Source organism: Mercenaria mercenaria, chromosome 2 (genome assembly GCF_021730395.1).
Source record: "Mercenaria mercenaria strain notata chromosome 2, MADL_Memer_1, whole genome shotgun sequence".
Classification (NCBI taxonomy): Eukaryota; Metazoa; Mollusca; class Bivalvia; order Venerida; family Veneridae; genus Mercenaria; species Mercenaria mercenaria.
Window position 1 is genome coordinate 64,027,126 of NC_069362.1, and position 16,829 is coordinate 64,043,954.

The 16,829-nt window shown below is 34.1% G+C and overlaps 2 protein-coding genes across 2 annotated transcripts in view; one reads left to right on the top strand and one right to left on the bottom strand.

The window, feature by feature from the left end:
- The window catches only part of LOC123564106 (peroxiredoxin-like 2A), a 150,071-nt gene that overhangs the window by 80,849 nt on the left and 52,393 nt on the right, over positions 1 to 16,829 (bottom strand). The window lies entirely within an intron of this gene.
- LOC128549482 (chromosome transmission fidelity protein 18 homolog) overlaps positions 1 to 16,829 on the top strand; it is a 57,412-nt gene that overhangs the window by 39,151 nt on the left and 1,432 nt on the right. Inside the window, exons 20-22 of the mRNA XM_053526139.1 lie at positions 903 to 958; positions 1,516 to 1,936; positions 12,460 to 12,574. Coding sequence (XP_053382114.1) covers positions 903 to 958; positions 1,516 to 1,936; positions 12,460 to 12,574 — 592 coding nt within the window. The remainder of the gene's footprint in view (positions 1 to 902; positions 959 to 1,515; positions 1,937 to 12,459; positions 12,575 to 16,829) is intronic.

Genomic DNA, 16,829 nt, shown 5'->3' on the forward strand with positions numbered 1-16,829 from the left:
TAAATTTGAAAGAAAGAAATTTAAGCAGTTTTATACAGATGTCCATTTATATTTATATGCTCCCCAACGGGCGAGATATAGTTGCCACTTTGTCCGTCCTTCCGTCTGTCCGTCTCACTTTTGTCCGTAGTATAACTTGAGAAGTATTAACGGCATTTGATTGGAACTTAACATAATCATAGAGACCATTGAGACAAAGTGCAATGTCGAAGAATCATAACTCTACCTTACCTAGTTTTTGAATTATCTCCCTTTATTATACAAAATAAGGCTTGTTTAGAGCATTACTTGAAAAGTATTAATGGCATTTCATTGAAACTTCGCATAATCATAAAGGCCATTGAGACAGTGCAGTGTCAAAGAACCATAACTCTACCTTACCTAGTTTTTGAATTGTCTCCCTTTAATATTATACAAAATAAAGCTTGTCCGAGGCATTACTTGAGAAGTGTTATTGGCATTTCATTGAAACTTCACAAAATGATAGAAGCCATTGAGGGGAAGTGCAGTGTCAAAGAACCATAACTCTACTGTACCTAGTTTTTGAATCATTTCCCTTTATTATACAAAATAAGGCTTGTCTGGAGCATTACTTAAAAAGTATTAATGGCATTTCCTTGAAACTTCACAAAATGATAAGAGGCCATTGACGGAAGTGCAGTTTCAAAGAACCATAACTAACTTACATAGTTTTTGAATTATCTCCCTTTATTATACAAAATAAAGCTTGTTTAGAGCATTACTTGAAAAGTATTAATGGCATTTCATTGAAACTTCACAAAATGATAGAGGCCATTGACGGGAAAGTATGTTATTCCCCATATTTGGACAAGCACATGCATCGGGGATCATCATTCGGTTTTACTGATTCCTTGTTGTTTACAGTTTCATGCAATTTTCAGATCGAGTTGGAGAAAATGAGGAGGAGTGAACTAGCTCGAGCTCCAACAAAAGATCAGTAAGTGGTTTTGCATAAATAATGCTTTATTATAGTCACTCTGCTGTGAAAGGAAAACTATTATGTTTTATATCCTTTAATATGCTGCATACACGAAGTTGCAACTGTGGTATTGAACTTCTTATGAAATATTTTGTTACGTCTACCATATTTAGTGTGAGTATGACTTAGATGGGGAATTAAGGTTTTAATAGCTTGGGAAGTAGCCTCAAAAACAAAGCATCTGATTGGCTGTTCTGAGTACAATCTTGAAGTTGACCAGTGGAAAGTTTGCATTTTTCAAAGTCTGGTTTTGTAGTCTTTGAGCATGGAGATAATGGTACTTAAGTTGGGGAAAATACCAGTAAAAGAAAGTCTTGAAATTATCGATTAACTTGGCAGTGCATAAGAAATTTTGTTACAGCCAATGCAGTGTTCTAGATAATGAATTTTAAAAAGATGTGTAATTAAATGTACTGGAGTTTTTGCAATGAAAATCATTAAAGGTTAGGATAACTAGAGTTACAAAGGAAGGAACCATTGAATTGGCTTTTGGATACATTATTGATGATTAAAAGTATGGTGAAACAGTACTCGTGGGAGCACCAAACTCTGTGCTTGATTATGAAACATACAAAAAATTCCGGCATGAGAGCCTTAGCAAAGTTGATGCTGAATTCGTTTTGGGGTAAATTTGGACAACGTTCAAACATGTCACAAGTTGAAATCATCGACGATCCTGCCGTATATTTCGATAAATTGACCAGTGAAAAAGAAGACGTCACCTGTGTTAATTATGTTTCAGACGACCTGGTTGAAATGAGATGGAAATATAAAGACGATTTTGTGGACACTAACGCAAAAACAAATGTCATTATAGCTGCTTATACGACTGCCCAAGCCCGTCTAAAACTGTACAGTTACTTAGAGCCTTTAGCTGAAAGGGCATTGTACGCGGACACAGATTCGGTTATATTTGCCACAAAGGAGGGTGAATGGGTGCCTTCCCTAGGTGATTATCTCGGCGATCTTACTGACGAAGTTTCAGGAAACGCTATAATAACTTTCATTACTGGAGGTCCAAAAAACTATGCATTTCGCTTAAAAAAGCCGGATGAATCTGGAAAAAAACACATTGTAAAATCAGAGGAATCACACTCAGTTACAGAAACTTACAAACGATCAATTTCGATGTAATGAAGACAATGGTACTTGATAGTTCCAAAGAATCAATAACAGTCAAGGATCTTTTCAAAATTAGTAGAGACAGAAATAGTACAAAACTTTTAACTATGCCACAAAACAAAGATTACAGACTAGTGTTTGACAAGCGAGTCATTCGTGAAAACTATATATCTTATCCATACGGATTTTAACTGATATAAAGACAATATTTCTTGTACAGAACATTGGCAAAAAAGACTATTTCCCTGTTGGACAGTGAACAATGTGTTTATTGATTGAGTGGATGAAGTGTTATTGTAAATAATAGATTCAATGTTATGCAATTAAAAATCATGAAGTATATTGAACTTTTTTCTATGTAAATAGTTGTCATATATATTGTACATTAAGATGTTATAGTTGTGTATCGTAGTCCTAATAAAAAGAATATAAACTATATGCTGTTTCTAATAGAACTGTGTCTTAACATTGATCAACTATACGACTGTACATGTAAACACTTGTAACAGAACCGTTACAGTTGGTATTATGTTTATATGGTCCTTGCATCAACCGATATAAGCATACTATATAGAACCTAGACACAACAGCCTACCATACCGGGTGGACATGTACTGTTACTAGTACATTTGGATGGCCCTATTAGCATTCTTAATCATGTACGTGTTGCGTGATTGATCTACTTTTGATCCAATTTTAAAACGCATTTCATCAAAACTCCACTCTAATAGCAATTCAATTAGCCAAGCAATTAATAGCCATAAAACATGTAGTGTAGCATTGTTTTACGGTATTGATAACGTCACGCTTTGAATATACTGAAAGTTTCCTCCTCTGAAAATTCCCTCCTCCGAGACCAAGATGGCGGCTTTATATAGAACATATAGGGAAAATGATGACGTCACACTCCCTGAAGATAGGCACATGACTACTGTAGTGTAGTTTACGGTATTGGTAACGTCACGCTTTGAATATACTGAAAGTTTCCTCCTCTGAAAATTCCCTCCTCCGAGACCAAGATGGCGGCTTTATATAGAACATATAGGGAAAATGATGACGTCACACTCCCTGAAGATAGGCACATGACTACTATACAATAAGAATGACGACATATACAATAACAATATGGTAACATTTAGAATATGAATGACACGACATTGAATAACAATATCAAAGATACAATAAGAATATCGAAATATAGAATAACAATAATGACGTTTACCATAAGAATATCGAACATACAATAAGAATAACGACATATAGAATAACAATGATAAGACTTAGCATATGAATGACACGACATTGAATAACCTTTTTCTAATGCTGTTGTAAATGATGATGATTTAAAAATTTAAACCTAATGTACAGTTATTACATTTAATTGAAGCACCACTTCAAAACAAATGATTTAATTACACTTTCGTCATCTCAAACATCAATCATTTTCATCAATAACAACAATAAAAATCATCATCATTATCACATACATGTCATTTTTATTTTACTGACAACACTGTAATGAAAACATCGTCAACACTATCAATATCATCATCAAAACCATCCTGTCATAAAAATCGTCATCGTCAACATCATTATCATGTACAGCAGCAGCAACAGCAGCAATAAAAATCAATACAAAATCGTATAAAGAAGCGGCATAACTACATATACATGTACATATCATTCTTCTTCTCCCTTTCTCAATTCAAAAAATAACAACATCATTATCATCAGTGCTATTAACATCATCAGTTGCATTTTCATCAATAGTATTATAAAACATTGACAGAGGTAGTATCAGCATACTTCGCATAAATATCAGCATATAAAACGCTAAAAAAACTATCATAATGATAATAATTATTATCATCATCATCGCTATTTCCAATAATATTCTCGTTCCACTACTTTCCTCCTTTATGACCTTCGTCATGTTATCAATATACCGGTTTTGATATGGAAAGAAAACGAAACATACTATTTTGACTCAAAAATCTTACTCCATTTTTTCACTCCAAGGTCACTCCAAAATCTCACCCTGATACTCCACTCCATATTTTGTCGCATGCCACGAGCAATAATCTTGTCTCCTGAAAATAGTATTGCGATAATTTATATTTTATGGTGTCCCGTTTGGACAATCGTGACCTTTCATTTAAAACTAAACAGCGATGCACGATGGTACGATGACGAAAACGCGATGGCGCGATGGCATGATGATGAAACAACGATGGTACGATGGTGAAAACGCGATGGTACGATGATGAAATCCCGATGGTGCGATGGTACGATGGTGAAATGTCGATGTAATATCGCGTTTTCATCATCGTGCCATCGCATTTTCACCATCGTACCATCGCGTTAGCACCATCGTACCATCGCATTTTCACCATCGTACCATCGCCTTCCTGTGGTCATGCGCCAGAGTACAGTATATGTGTCACTAAAATACAGGCTTGATACAATCTCATTTTCACATTAAACTATGTACCTTCTACATCCTAACAAGAGTTTGAATAATACCATGTGACTATTACACCCAGCTTTTTATTTATGTCATGCATACATAAAGACAAAGGACGTGACCTTGAAGATTTTACAGTTTTAATGAACTGAGCACTGAATATTTTGTAAAACATTTTGCAAAACAGCAAAATCTAAATGGCAAATTGCTTCTCACAAAATGCATTGAGATACATTCATCTATTGTTAACAAAAATACAAGTGCACGGGACTACGCATTTTTAACCGGAAGGCGATGGTACGATGGTGAAAACGCGATGGTACGATGGTGAAACCACGATGGTACGATGATGATACCGCGATGGCACGATGGTGAAAACGCGATGATACGATGATGAAAACGTGATGGTACGATTGTGAAACCACGATGGTACGATGATGATAACGCGATGGCACGATGGTGAAAACGCGATGGTACGATGGTGAAAACGCGATGGCACGATGGTTAGATGGTGAAAACGCGATGGCACGATGTTGCGGTGGTGAAAACGCGATGGTACGATGATGAAAACGCAATATTACATCGACATTTCACCATCGTACCATCGCACCTTCGCGATTTCATCATCGTGCCATCGCGTTTTCACCATCGTACCATCCTTGTTTCATCATCGTGCCACCGTGCTATCGCGTTTTCACCATCGTACCATCGTGCATCGCGGTTCAGTGTTGAATAAAATGTCACGATTGTCCAAACGGAACACCGTAACATTTGCATCTAGCTGAGCCAGTTGCCAATTATCTGCAAGATAGCTCAGTACTTTCAGAACTTTACTGAAAACTTTATCTCTATAGTACGTTTCAAGCGCCTTTGCGCTAATATATTTTCAGGAAACAATATAGAATATAATTATTTTATGTTTTGCTGATTTTTGTTAGGAAAAATTTCAAAGTTGACAATATTATCGTCATTTGACCTAGCTATCTTGTGGCAGAAATATGCCACCATGCAGCTTAATATAGATTTTACGAGTCGAGTATAAACTTCTACTTTCGCTGAAGGGGCATGTCCAGTCTTAGTGTCCATATAGGTCTCCTCCTCGACCCCCACATTAAAACTGGATGTTAAAAACTAAAAATAAACTTCAAACCTAGGTTTTTTTTCCGAAACATGTCAGAGCTATTTATAGAATATAATTGGTATTCCTATCAGCCTTATAATATGGTTCGGGTGGCGGTAACCGCCAAAAGTCAGTCAGTGCAGTGCATTTCAACGCAGTCTAGTGTGTACTTCGTGAAACAGACTCAGTAATAGAAATAACAATGACAAAATTAACAAAACCTAAAAATTTCCCGAGTTAATTATTAATCATATAAAATAAATGATAACATGTTTATGTTTTAGACAGTATGTCTAAATTACATGTACTTCGTTGTGCAATGTTTTATCAATTTTTGTTTGTTCATTTGTTTTTTTTAAGGGGATGGGTGGGGGGCGGAAAATCTTATGCCGTTTCTAAACAGTATTTCATTTAAACTGGACAGTCAGTTTCCTGGATTTCATACAAGTATTAACTTTATCTCCAAAAGTATCTGCTACGCTCGCTCGGTCACAAATCCCCTTACAGGTCGTATGAAATCCAGGAAACTAACTGTCAAACTTAAATGAAATACTGTTTAAAAAATAGCATAAGATCTTCCGCACCTCAACCCCCCCCCCCCCCCCCCCACACACACACACCAAAAACAACAACAAAAAAACAACAACATTGCACTGTACAGTGAAGTACATGTAATTTTGACATACTTTCTAAAACATAAACGTGTTAACATTTATTTTATATGATTAATAATTAACTCGGGAAATATTTAGTGTTTGTTAATTTTGTCATTATTATTTCTATTACAGAGTCTGTTTCACAAAGTATACTTCTGACAAAGCTTAAACTAAGAAAAAAGATGTTTCACGAAAATACGGTCCCTTTTAATATTCAGATAAATCGCAGGAACAGTTTAAAATTAAATGTTAGAATTTTAACCACAAGGTCGGTTTTAGGACAAATTTTAAGATATTCTTATATAAAACTGATCCAGAATCTATATTTATAACAGGGAAAACTTATGAACTGATAGTCTTATTAACCTTTTACAATGCACGTCCTCGTGTTTCGTTAAACGGCTTCACATTTGGCTGCCTGTCAACAAATTTTGATACGCCATCACGGTTTCAGTATGCATTAGACGGGGCCAAGCTTAAATGAATCGTTTCATACACTGCACGAACCCATGTTGCGTTAAACGTCTTCACATTGGACTGCATGGCATCGAGTTTTTATACACCGCTTTTAATTACACAGAGCGGTTTCAGTATGCATTAGACGGCGTCAAATTGTAATTGTTCCTTCTCTTGAGAGGGAACGTTATAGTTTGGTAAGTCACACTTGACTGAGCTACTGATATCGAAAGCTGTTGTCATTACAAGCTGGCCAGTCAAACTCCGTGATCTTAGAAATAACCTCTGACGTTAAAACTATTCTTTCCTAATTGAGGCGACTCTCTGACTGAACGCGTCCATGGATTACATATTACTAAACCTGATGATGGTTGACTGATTCTTTTATTTCCTCCATTCTTGAAGAACATAACCTATATGTACAAACAGGTAGACATATATCAGCAAATTTACATGTAAACAACTAAATATTATCGTTATCTTCAAATGCATGGTTAATATATGAAAACAAACACCATTGCGACCCTCTAATTATGTGCAACAAATTCACACATCGAATCATAACGGATTGACCGGGTCAATGTCTTATTGCCGTATTTACTCAACTGAAAGTGGTAACAGATTTAATTTGTTGTTGGATTTAACAATTTATGTTAAATAATAACTAGGGTAAATACCTACTTTAGGTATTTCAGTGACTTTTTAAAATAAAGACTGTTCATTTCAAAAATGATGCAGATGTATTCACTAACATTATATCTTTCATAATAATACAGTATTTTACCTTTTAAGTTGTTTTACAAAAAAACTACAACACTTCCAACTCTCGCCTCCTGTATTTTATAGGTCTGACACTATTTTTCATAAAAAATTGGTGCAACTAATTAATTTCAGTGACAAATATTTTGATTCTTTTATTTTTCCTCTAATTATGTGTTTAGGTATTGAGCATGTCATGGTTTATCATTCCAAGAGTTAGCAGTTTCTCAGAAATGTTCATATAGACGAAGAAGGAATTATTGGAATTGGCCACATTTTTCTAATTTTAAACTTATTTTGGATAAAAAGAATTTCTGCAAAGTTGCATACCAAATTGAGAATATTATTAAGATTAATAAGCAAAGTGTTTTGGATGCATTTATTGATTCCTGGCTGAGCTAAAGACACTTTCCACTCTAAAAACCATTGTTGACAATAGGGGTCAAGGTCATTGAAATACCTACCTACTTGACATTTTTGCAGTATAAAACAAACAATGCAACCAAAATTTTACAAGATGATCATTATATATTTATATAGATGTGCCCTAGAAGAAACATTTGCTATGCTTTAACTTGTAAATCATTTCAGTTTACACTGCACATACTCATGTTGTGTTAAACGGCTTCACATTGAGCTGCATGGTATCATGTTTTGTTGGATGATTTCATATTACGGTGCGTCGCAACAAGTTTTTCAAAGCATCGTTCCATGTTTAAATGGATGGAATTAAATTTTGTATTAAAAGGTTTCAAAATACAATGCGTTAAATGTAAATTTATTGGACGGGATGGAGTTTTAGACTAGACGGCGTTGAAATGCTATGTACTGACTGACTTGTTTATGAATGGATTGTATATTTACTAATTTTGGCGGTAACTGCCGCCTATACATATACTCAATTTTGCGACGTAATTTTGAGATGTACACGAGTAGATCGATGTGAAGATGAACAACGGATTAGCGACTAAAACCAGGGACTTTCTCAAAATTAAGTTGTATACAAATTTGGGCCATTTGAATTTAAATATATGGTTTTGTTTTGACACATTGTTAGCTTCTTTATTTCGTTGATTTTATGTACCAGTTGTCAAAGATTCGGGAGGCATATAGATCTAGTGTCTTTGACATTAGCACATACGATTGGTAGACTAGAGAGATAACACACGGTGCATATCCATAACATCGGACACTTTGCGGCTTTTTTCTGCATCGGCAGCGGCTATTCTTTGCTACAAAGAATGTCTAGGCCGGTAGAGGAAGCGAAAATTCGAGTTGCCGTCCATGATAATAGGCATAATGCTCAAAAATAAGTAGAGCACGGTACATTAATAGTGCGCTTGATATGTGTGATATCAAAGCAAAAACTCGTGAAAGACTGGATAAAGTCGGGCTAGTGTTCCATGTCAGTTCACCATCAACCAATTTCATCGAGTTTGCGGGCAAAATCGCTGATAGTTAAAAATTAACAGTCCAATACTAATGACATTCTAATGTTCCGCGCTCTACTTATTTTTGAGCATACATATCAAAATAGTATATTGGATGGCAGCTCAAATTTTCGCCTTCTCTATCGACCTGGAATTGTTTATTATTGTACAGCAAAGGATAGTCAGTACCGACGCAAAAAAAAAAAAAAAAAAAAAAAAAAAAAAAAAAAAAAACACGCCGATAAAGCGGATTTAGCAAGGAGTCCGCCGGTCTGGATATGCACCATGTAAAAGGATTGTCCGTTTGCCATTCCGTCTGTCTGCTGATGTTGAAATAACCCTTTGTTTTGTGGTAAAATGTATGTATGCATGTACTATGTTGTGTGTGTTTGTAGCAGAGAGCAATAAAATAAAGAAATTGAATCTGTATGCCTGATTTGTCTATCACAGCTGCACGTGTGCTCAACTCATCCTACCGTTTCAACCCTTTTCATAGACAATAGCAAATTGTCCTGAAATTTTATGACTTATTTGTTTTGAAGTTATGTACAGGCAATGGTTAAGAAAAAACTGCTTACAATCGTGAAACTTCATAGGGTTATTGCCTGTGGTAAATAAAGGTGATAAATGAATGACACTATTTCCGTCGGATTGGTAGCTAAAGGTCAAGGTCACAGTGGCCTAGATATTGATGACTTTTTGCTCAATAAATAAACAACACGTTGGTCTAACGTTCCAAGTGATCTCTACTCAAATTTAGTTGGTTGAAGCTCAATGGACAAAAATGGTTTGACTGCTTATATTTATTTAATACTTATCTGTAGCTGGTAGATGATCCCTCTTTTTAGGTCATTTGGACAAAGGTATTAACAGCATACAAAATTGCTCAATGCATTTGGTCACATCTTATAAATGTTTTTGCAAACAGCTCGTGTAAGGTCACAACTGTGTTAAGATCTTTGAGTGTGCAGGTAGCTAGGTAACGCCTGCTTAAAACATCTATGTGTAACTAATCTACCATCATTGTTTAATTAGGGAGGATGAAGCTGTAACTATTACATCTTCTTATCTTTGGTCTATAGTTTGCGCTATATGGTAGGTTTATATTCAACACACAACTTTGCAGGGATAAAATAAAATCTGGAGAAAATGAGTATAAACATTTATTTCTGATATTATTGAATTGCCCGGTGGTCAATAGTATGAACTTTTAGTCCTTGGTCCTTCAGACTTCGGGCAATAGTTTTGACTATTGCCAACGTGTATACTATAGCTTGCATACAGCATATTGCTACTTTAGCATATAATTAGATTGGCATGCATCGTACATGTATGAATGTCTCTTTTTCACATATAAGTACTCTTTTTATCTTACTTTGTTCTCATGTATTTCTTTTTAGAAAATAATAGATCCTCAACGTGGGCGGTATCTGCTTGGATTATTGTAAATTCAAACAAGACCTACACCGACATTTCAGAGATACGAACTGGCTACCATTATCCAAACTGGTAAGTTTCATTGTTTCATATTTTATAGTTAGTGTATTTTTCAGTACAATTTTTTTTTTATAATGTTTTACTTGAGCAATAAGAATGGATGGAATTAATATTAAGCTTAATTCAGATGCGTAAAACTGTTGAGTTTGTAGGCGAACTTGAGTTTCAGATCCATGTAGATAATGATATTTCCGTTCATTTTTTATGAAAATAATATAAATTTAAATGTATATGCATTGCAACTATAGACAGACAGACAGACAGACAGATATTTTATTAACGTCTCACTTTCATACATAATAATATAATATACAACAATATGAAGTATACGATATAAAATGCATAAAACCACTCAGCATTGAGTTATGAGAGACAAGTATAAAACTTTTTAAAACAACTGTTAACATTAAGACTATAAGATACTCAAAATTAAGACATATTAAACATACAAGTAAATTTCAATTAATAACCTCAAAGTATATTTACACTAAAATAGTATATTAAAATCATTTGTACAAAATATTTCGCCTATGAATTAAGATATCATGACAAGCTTTGGCACAATGTTTAACAGATTCAGCATTCGAAAGTAAAAACACAAATTTTACATTATCATTATACGTACTAAGTTTACTGTCAATATGCTTAGCATTTTCAAATAAATGTTTTCTTATGTCATCATATAAAGGGCACTTCATCAAAACATGGAATTCATCTTCAACATTCTCTCGACAATTGAAACATACACGTTCATTAACAGCTAGTCCCTGATAACGACCTGTTTCTATCTTAAGTGGAGCTACCCCGCTTCGAAATTTAGCTAAGGCGCTTCGACAAGATCTGTTTATACTTTTACATCTAACGTATGTTTCAGTATCATAGTCATGCTTGAATTTTTTTATATGTTCTAAGTTTGTTTCCATTTGTTCTCCTGATTCCATGTACTGAGGTAATAGTCTCTTTCCAATGTGTAACGTAGTCACAGAAAACCTTTCCTTTAACATTTTCGATAATTTGCTTTTGAGTACTTTTATCATACACAATTGATACATCCATATTTATCATTTGATTTATCAATTTTGTAAAAACGGTATAGTAAGATATCAGATCACATAGTAATTCATCCCGATAAGCCAAATGAGTTAGGCTACACAATCTGAATATAAGACCTATGGCATACGACAAAATATGGAGTGGAGTCATGGAGTGAGATCTTGGAGTGACCTTGGAGTCTAATTTTGGAGTGAAATTTTGGAATCAAATTGATATGGTTTTTCATTTAAAGTTTGAAAAGTTTTATGATTAAAAGCAGTGGTATTATTGGCGAAATTTCATAAAACGAAATATTAATGTATGTTGCTGTTGCTGTTGCAATCTATAATAAGAATGGTGATTGTTGGTATGAAAAATCAAACGTAGTGTAACACGAGACTCGTAGTTATACTTTTGATTATGGGAAATGATGATGATTTGTTTTATATAATTATGTTAACAAAAAAAAAAAAAAGAAGAAAAAAGAAGAAAAAAACATTATAGATTGTTGTTCGTGTCTTTAGGATGAAAATGTATAATACCGATTATGTTACCTTTATCACTGTCGTCACCATTGATATCCTGAAAACCAATGTATAACCTTTGACAGACAAAATCACCCAACACTCTTAAAGAATCAATTGTCTAAATTTCAATCATAACATTTATCATTAACAACAATACAAACACCTATGGTCATCATCAACAACAATAACATCAACAACCTATTATCTTCTGATCACAACTGTTTTTTTGTCATCATCATCAGCAAAAACGTCAATAAAACTAACGATGATAATGACGATGTAATGACAGATGGTGATGATGATGATGATGATGACGATCATGATGATGATTACAGTGGTGATAATGACTGGTGATTGTGATGATGATGTTAATGATGATTATTTTGGTAATGATAGCGATTATTATATGGTGTTATTGTTGTTGGTGATGATGATGATGGTGGTAGTGGTGATGAAGATGATAAAGTTTATGATAATAGTGATGATGATGATCTTGATGATGGTGGTGATGGTAATGTTTGTAATGATGATGGTTGTTGTATAGTTGTGATGACAGTGGTAATGATGATGATAGTAGTGCTTTTGTTAAAAAAATATAGATGATGGTGGTTGGTGTGATGGTTGTGATAGTAGTAGTTATGGTGGTGATAATGATGGCGATAATGATGATGACATTAACTAAAATGATGTTATCCGAGATTACATAATGAATAGATTTTATGAGGCATACACTAAAGAAACGATTTGCACATGTAACAACTGCAATGTGTGAGAAATGACAAAACATTTAACTTTAAACCCTTCTAATGGTCCTTCTTTGCTCCGCAGGAAGAGCAAATTTTATTTATAATTTCATGCTATCTTTCAAATTGTTTTTTCTAATGAGAAGACATGGTAATTAGATCGGTGATAAAGGAGTACCAAAGCATGAAGCAGTGGAATAATGCCATGACTTTCACTGGTAAGCCTATTCGATGTATGATATAAACAAGGTTAAAGTTTTAATGCCTCCAGTCACGAGCTTTCCAGTTAACGATTGGTAAAATGACCATGGGAATTTTTATGATGCCGATGTTATTGATGATGATGATTTAAAAACTGAAACCTAATATCAACAATATAACAATAACAATAACAACAATATAAATCATTATTATCAACAAATAAATGTCATTCTTAATTCACTGACAACATTATAAGGAAAATATCATCATCGCTATCAACATTATCATCAAAAACATCCTGCCATCAAAATTATCATCATCAGCAGCATTTGCAGCAGAATCGGCAATACAAAAAATCAAAATAAAATCACCATAAACAAGCGGCATAACTACATGTAATTTTTTCCTTCCCTTTCTCAATTAATAACAAAACAAAACAACATTATCATATCAGTGCTATTAACATCATCAGCTGCATTTTTATCGTCAGGTATATAAAAAAAAGGATAATAGCAGCATACTTCTCATAACATCATCATCATCAAATAATGCTACAAAATTATAATCATAATAATGATCATCATCATCATCATTAGCTGCGCTATTTACAACAACATTCATCTTCCACCACTTTCCTTCTTTATCTCCTTCATCATGTAATCAAGTTGTCTGATACGGAAATATAAAACATATGATTTTGACTCAAAAATCTCACTCAAATTTTTCACTCTAAGGTCGCTCCAAAATCTCACCCCAGTAGGCATTTGACGTCGGTTAGACGTCGTATAGACGTCAGACCCCGACGTCGGATTAACGTTGGATTTTGGTTGGATTTGCAAACCGTTTAGACGTCGGATCCCGACGTTGGCTAGACGTCGCAATCCGACCATTTTCCAACTAAAATCTAACCACTTTCCAACCAAAATCTGACCAAATTTTCAACAGAATTTGCAATCAAACAAGTAATCAACACATGTATTTTATAAGCTTTATTTCACATGATAGCGACATAAGTCTAATATCATCATTCCAAAAAAGGTAATCCAGTAACTGAAACTTTCAAGTTTAGTCATGTCTGCATGATTCTTCAACTCCGCTAAAATTCCCATCTGAAATGTATAAAATTTGACAGTTTCATCATTTCATAAAATTTGAAAACTTACACAAGTATGCTAGAGCTATTACTAAAGAACATAACTGCTACGTGCAAAACAATCATGTTATATTTTAAATTCTAAAAGAAATCTCTATAACCTCATAAAATGTAATGAAGTTTAATGTTAAACGCAATTGATTTTTAAAGTAATAAACATGATGCATCAATCTTTGAAAGAATACTAGTACGTAACATTAAAAAGAATAATTATTAAACTAAGTACAACTTTCAAAAATCTGCTACTCACGTTGCGGATCCCTTTGTGTAAAGTATTTATAAACTTGCTATCTTATCCCACAAATATCAAATTACCAGAAGACTTGTGTAAACCGATGCAGGCTTGCATGACTAATAAACAACATGTGTAGAAGAAGATCCTTAGGTGAATTTAGAATAATTTATACATGTGTATAGAATGCATTTTTTTCCTGAACAGTTTTAAATTGGTAAAAAAGAAATCCGTTTCCGAAAATAGACAATCTCATGCGATTTTGTAACATAATTAATGATAATGTTTGATGTGCTAATGAACTATTATTTATAAGCGCAAGTTCAGGCATAACTATCTTTAAACTATTATAGCAAAATTACACCAGTTAATTTCATAAATGAAAACATTTAAACAGACTTTCTATCCAACCTAATTCCAACGTCTCCTAGACGTCTAAGTCTGACGTCTATTAGACGTCGTGGTTATGACGTTGTTTAGACGTTGGATTCAGGTCGCCGACGTCGCAACCAAAATCCAACGTCTAACCAACGTCGGTACGACGTCAGGTGTTTACTGGGACGCCATGACTCCACTCCATATTTTGTCGTATGCCAAAATTATGACGTCTCTAGTACCTGCACCCCCCCTCCCCTTCACACACACACACACACACACCTTCATGGCAGGCAGGCACCTTGTTAGAACCAGCAACTTTTTGTGAGCCTGCTGATCGAGCATCAAACCAACATCTAGATGCCCATAATAATTGGTTACAGTAATATTATTTCGATTGTCCAGTACCTGGTAAATAGGTAAGAATCTAGTTACAAGTTATTGTACAGTAAGGATATTCTTAACGTTTTCGCTTTTTAGATATTAATTGTTACCAGTTATTAAACAAGCAATTTTTTGGTGTCTTTCTTATGCCCCTCCCAAATGATAATACTATAAATACATTTGGTGTGGGATTCCAGAAGATTTGGGATATTCTATGATAAAATCATAGAGCGGATCATATTATAAAGTTATGATAGACTAACGTAGGAAGGACAGGTAAGATGAATTTTTGCATTTAAATTTACAATATTGTAGAAATTTTCTTCAAGCTGATTTTACTTGCTAGTAGACTAACATATTGACACATTTAAAACGTGTGTTTGTTCTGGTATTCATCTTAGCCTTATTATAGGTTATCCGGCACGAGATTAGCTAAAAAAATTCAGCTCGGAGATGTTTAATTATGCTGTTACGGAAAAACGGCGTCAGTTAAATTATTGTGGCCAGAACTACCACGAAAGCCACAATACAAATGTGTACCACTGTATGATTTCAAATTCAGTATCATTTCTGAGATGACTATGATAAATCATTTGGAGCTTTATTGTAAACCTGCGAAAAAAGTGTGAATATTACACATTAAGTTTTTGTTTGATTAATTTTCGCCTAATATGTGCGCACGGCCGTGTATTAATTAGGGGATTTCATGAAAGTTTTTTTGTGTGTAACCCGTAACGTTGACGAAAGCATAACAAGTTTTCGCTTTTTAGCTATTTGGGTTGATGTTGATGAAACTTGGTCTAGATATATCTTGGGTGGTACACTTGCAAAGTTGTTCAGAACGGTCCTGCTGAGCTAAAAATAGAGAAAAAAAAACAACTTCTATCAATATTTCAAGACGATTTCACACAAATTACCTCTGTCAAGGTTGTTCAAATTATTATGATTCGGCCGTCGGGGTGGTGTGGGGAGTAGTGAGGGACAGCACACTCGTTAACTCCTTCTGTATTCCATATAAATGATGTGAGGGTGTTTTCAGAACCAGTCAGGTGCGAATTTATAAATACTATATTATATTAGATTTCCACTTAGCACTGTGAGCAGCGAATGGTGTTGTAATATATTATAGTCGTCGGAACCAAATTACAAATATGCTTAAACTTTCAGTGTTTAACGTTCAAATAAGGTTCTTATTTTCTCATCTCATTATCAAGTATATTAACGTATTTTACACTTTATATACTTATGATTAATTATAGTAACAAATATTGTATTTTCCGTAGCGGAAATGGATTAACCGTGTTAAGTTAAGAATAGTATCAAATATTGGACTTTCCTATTCAAATATGGCAACAATATTTTACACTTTATATACATGTATATTGTATGACTAATTATAGTAACAAATACTGTACTTTCCATAGCGGAAATAGATTAACCGTGTTAAGTTAAGAATAGTATCAAATATTGGACTTTCCTATTTAAATATGGTATTCGCTGCTCATTCACATTGCTAAGTGGGAATCCAAAATACTATAGGTGTGGTCCCTAACTGCCCGATTTTTAAATAGTTTCACACTACTAAGATTGTTTAAATTGTTATGATTTGTAAAAAAAAACATGGCCACCAGGGGGCAGAAACATCAATCAGGGTACGTGGACAATTCACCCCTTATTT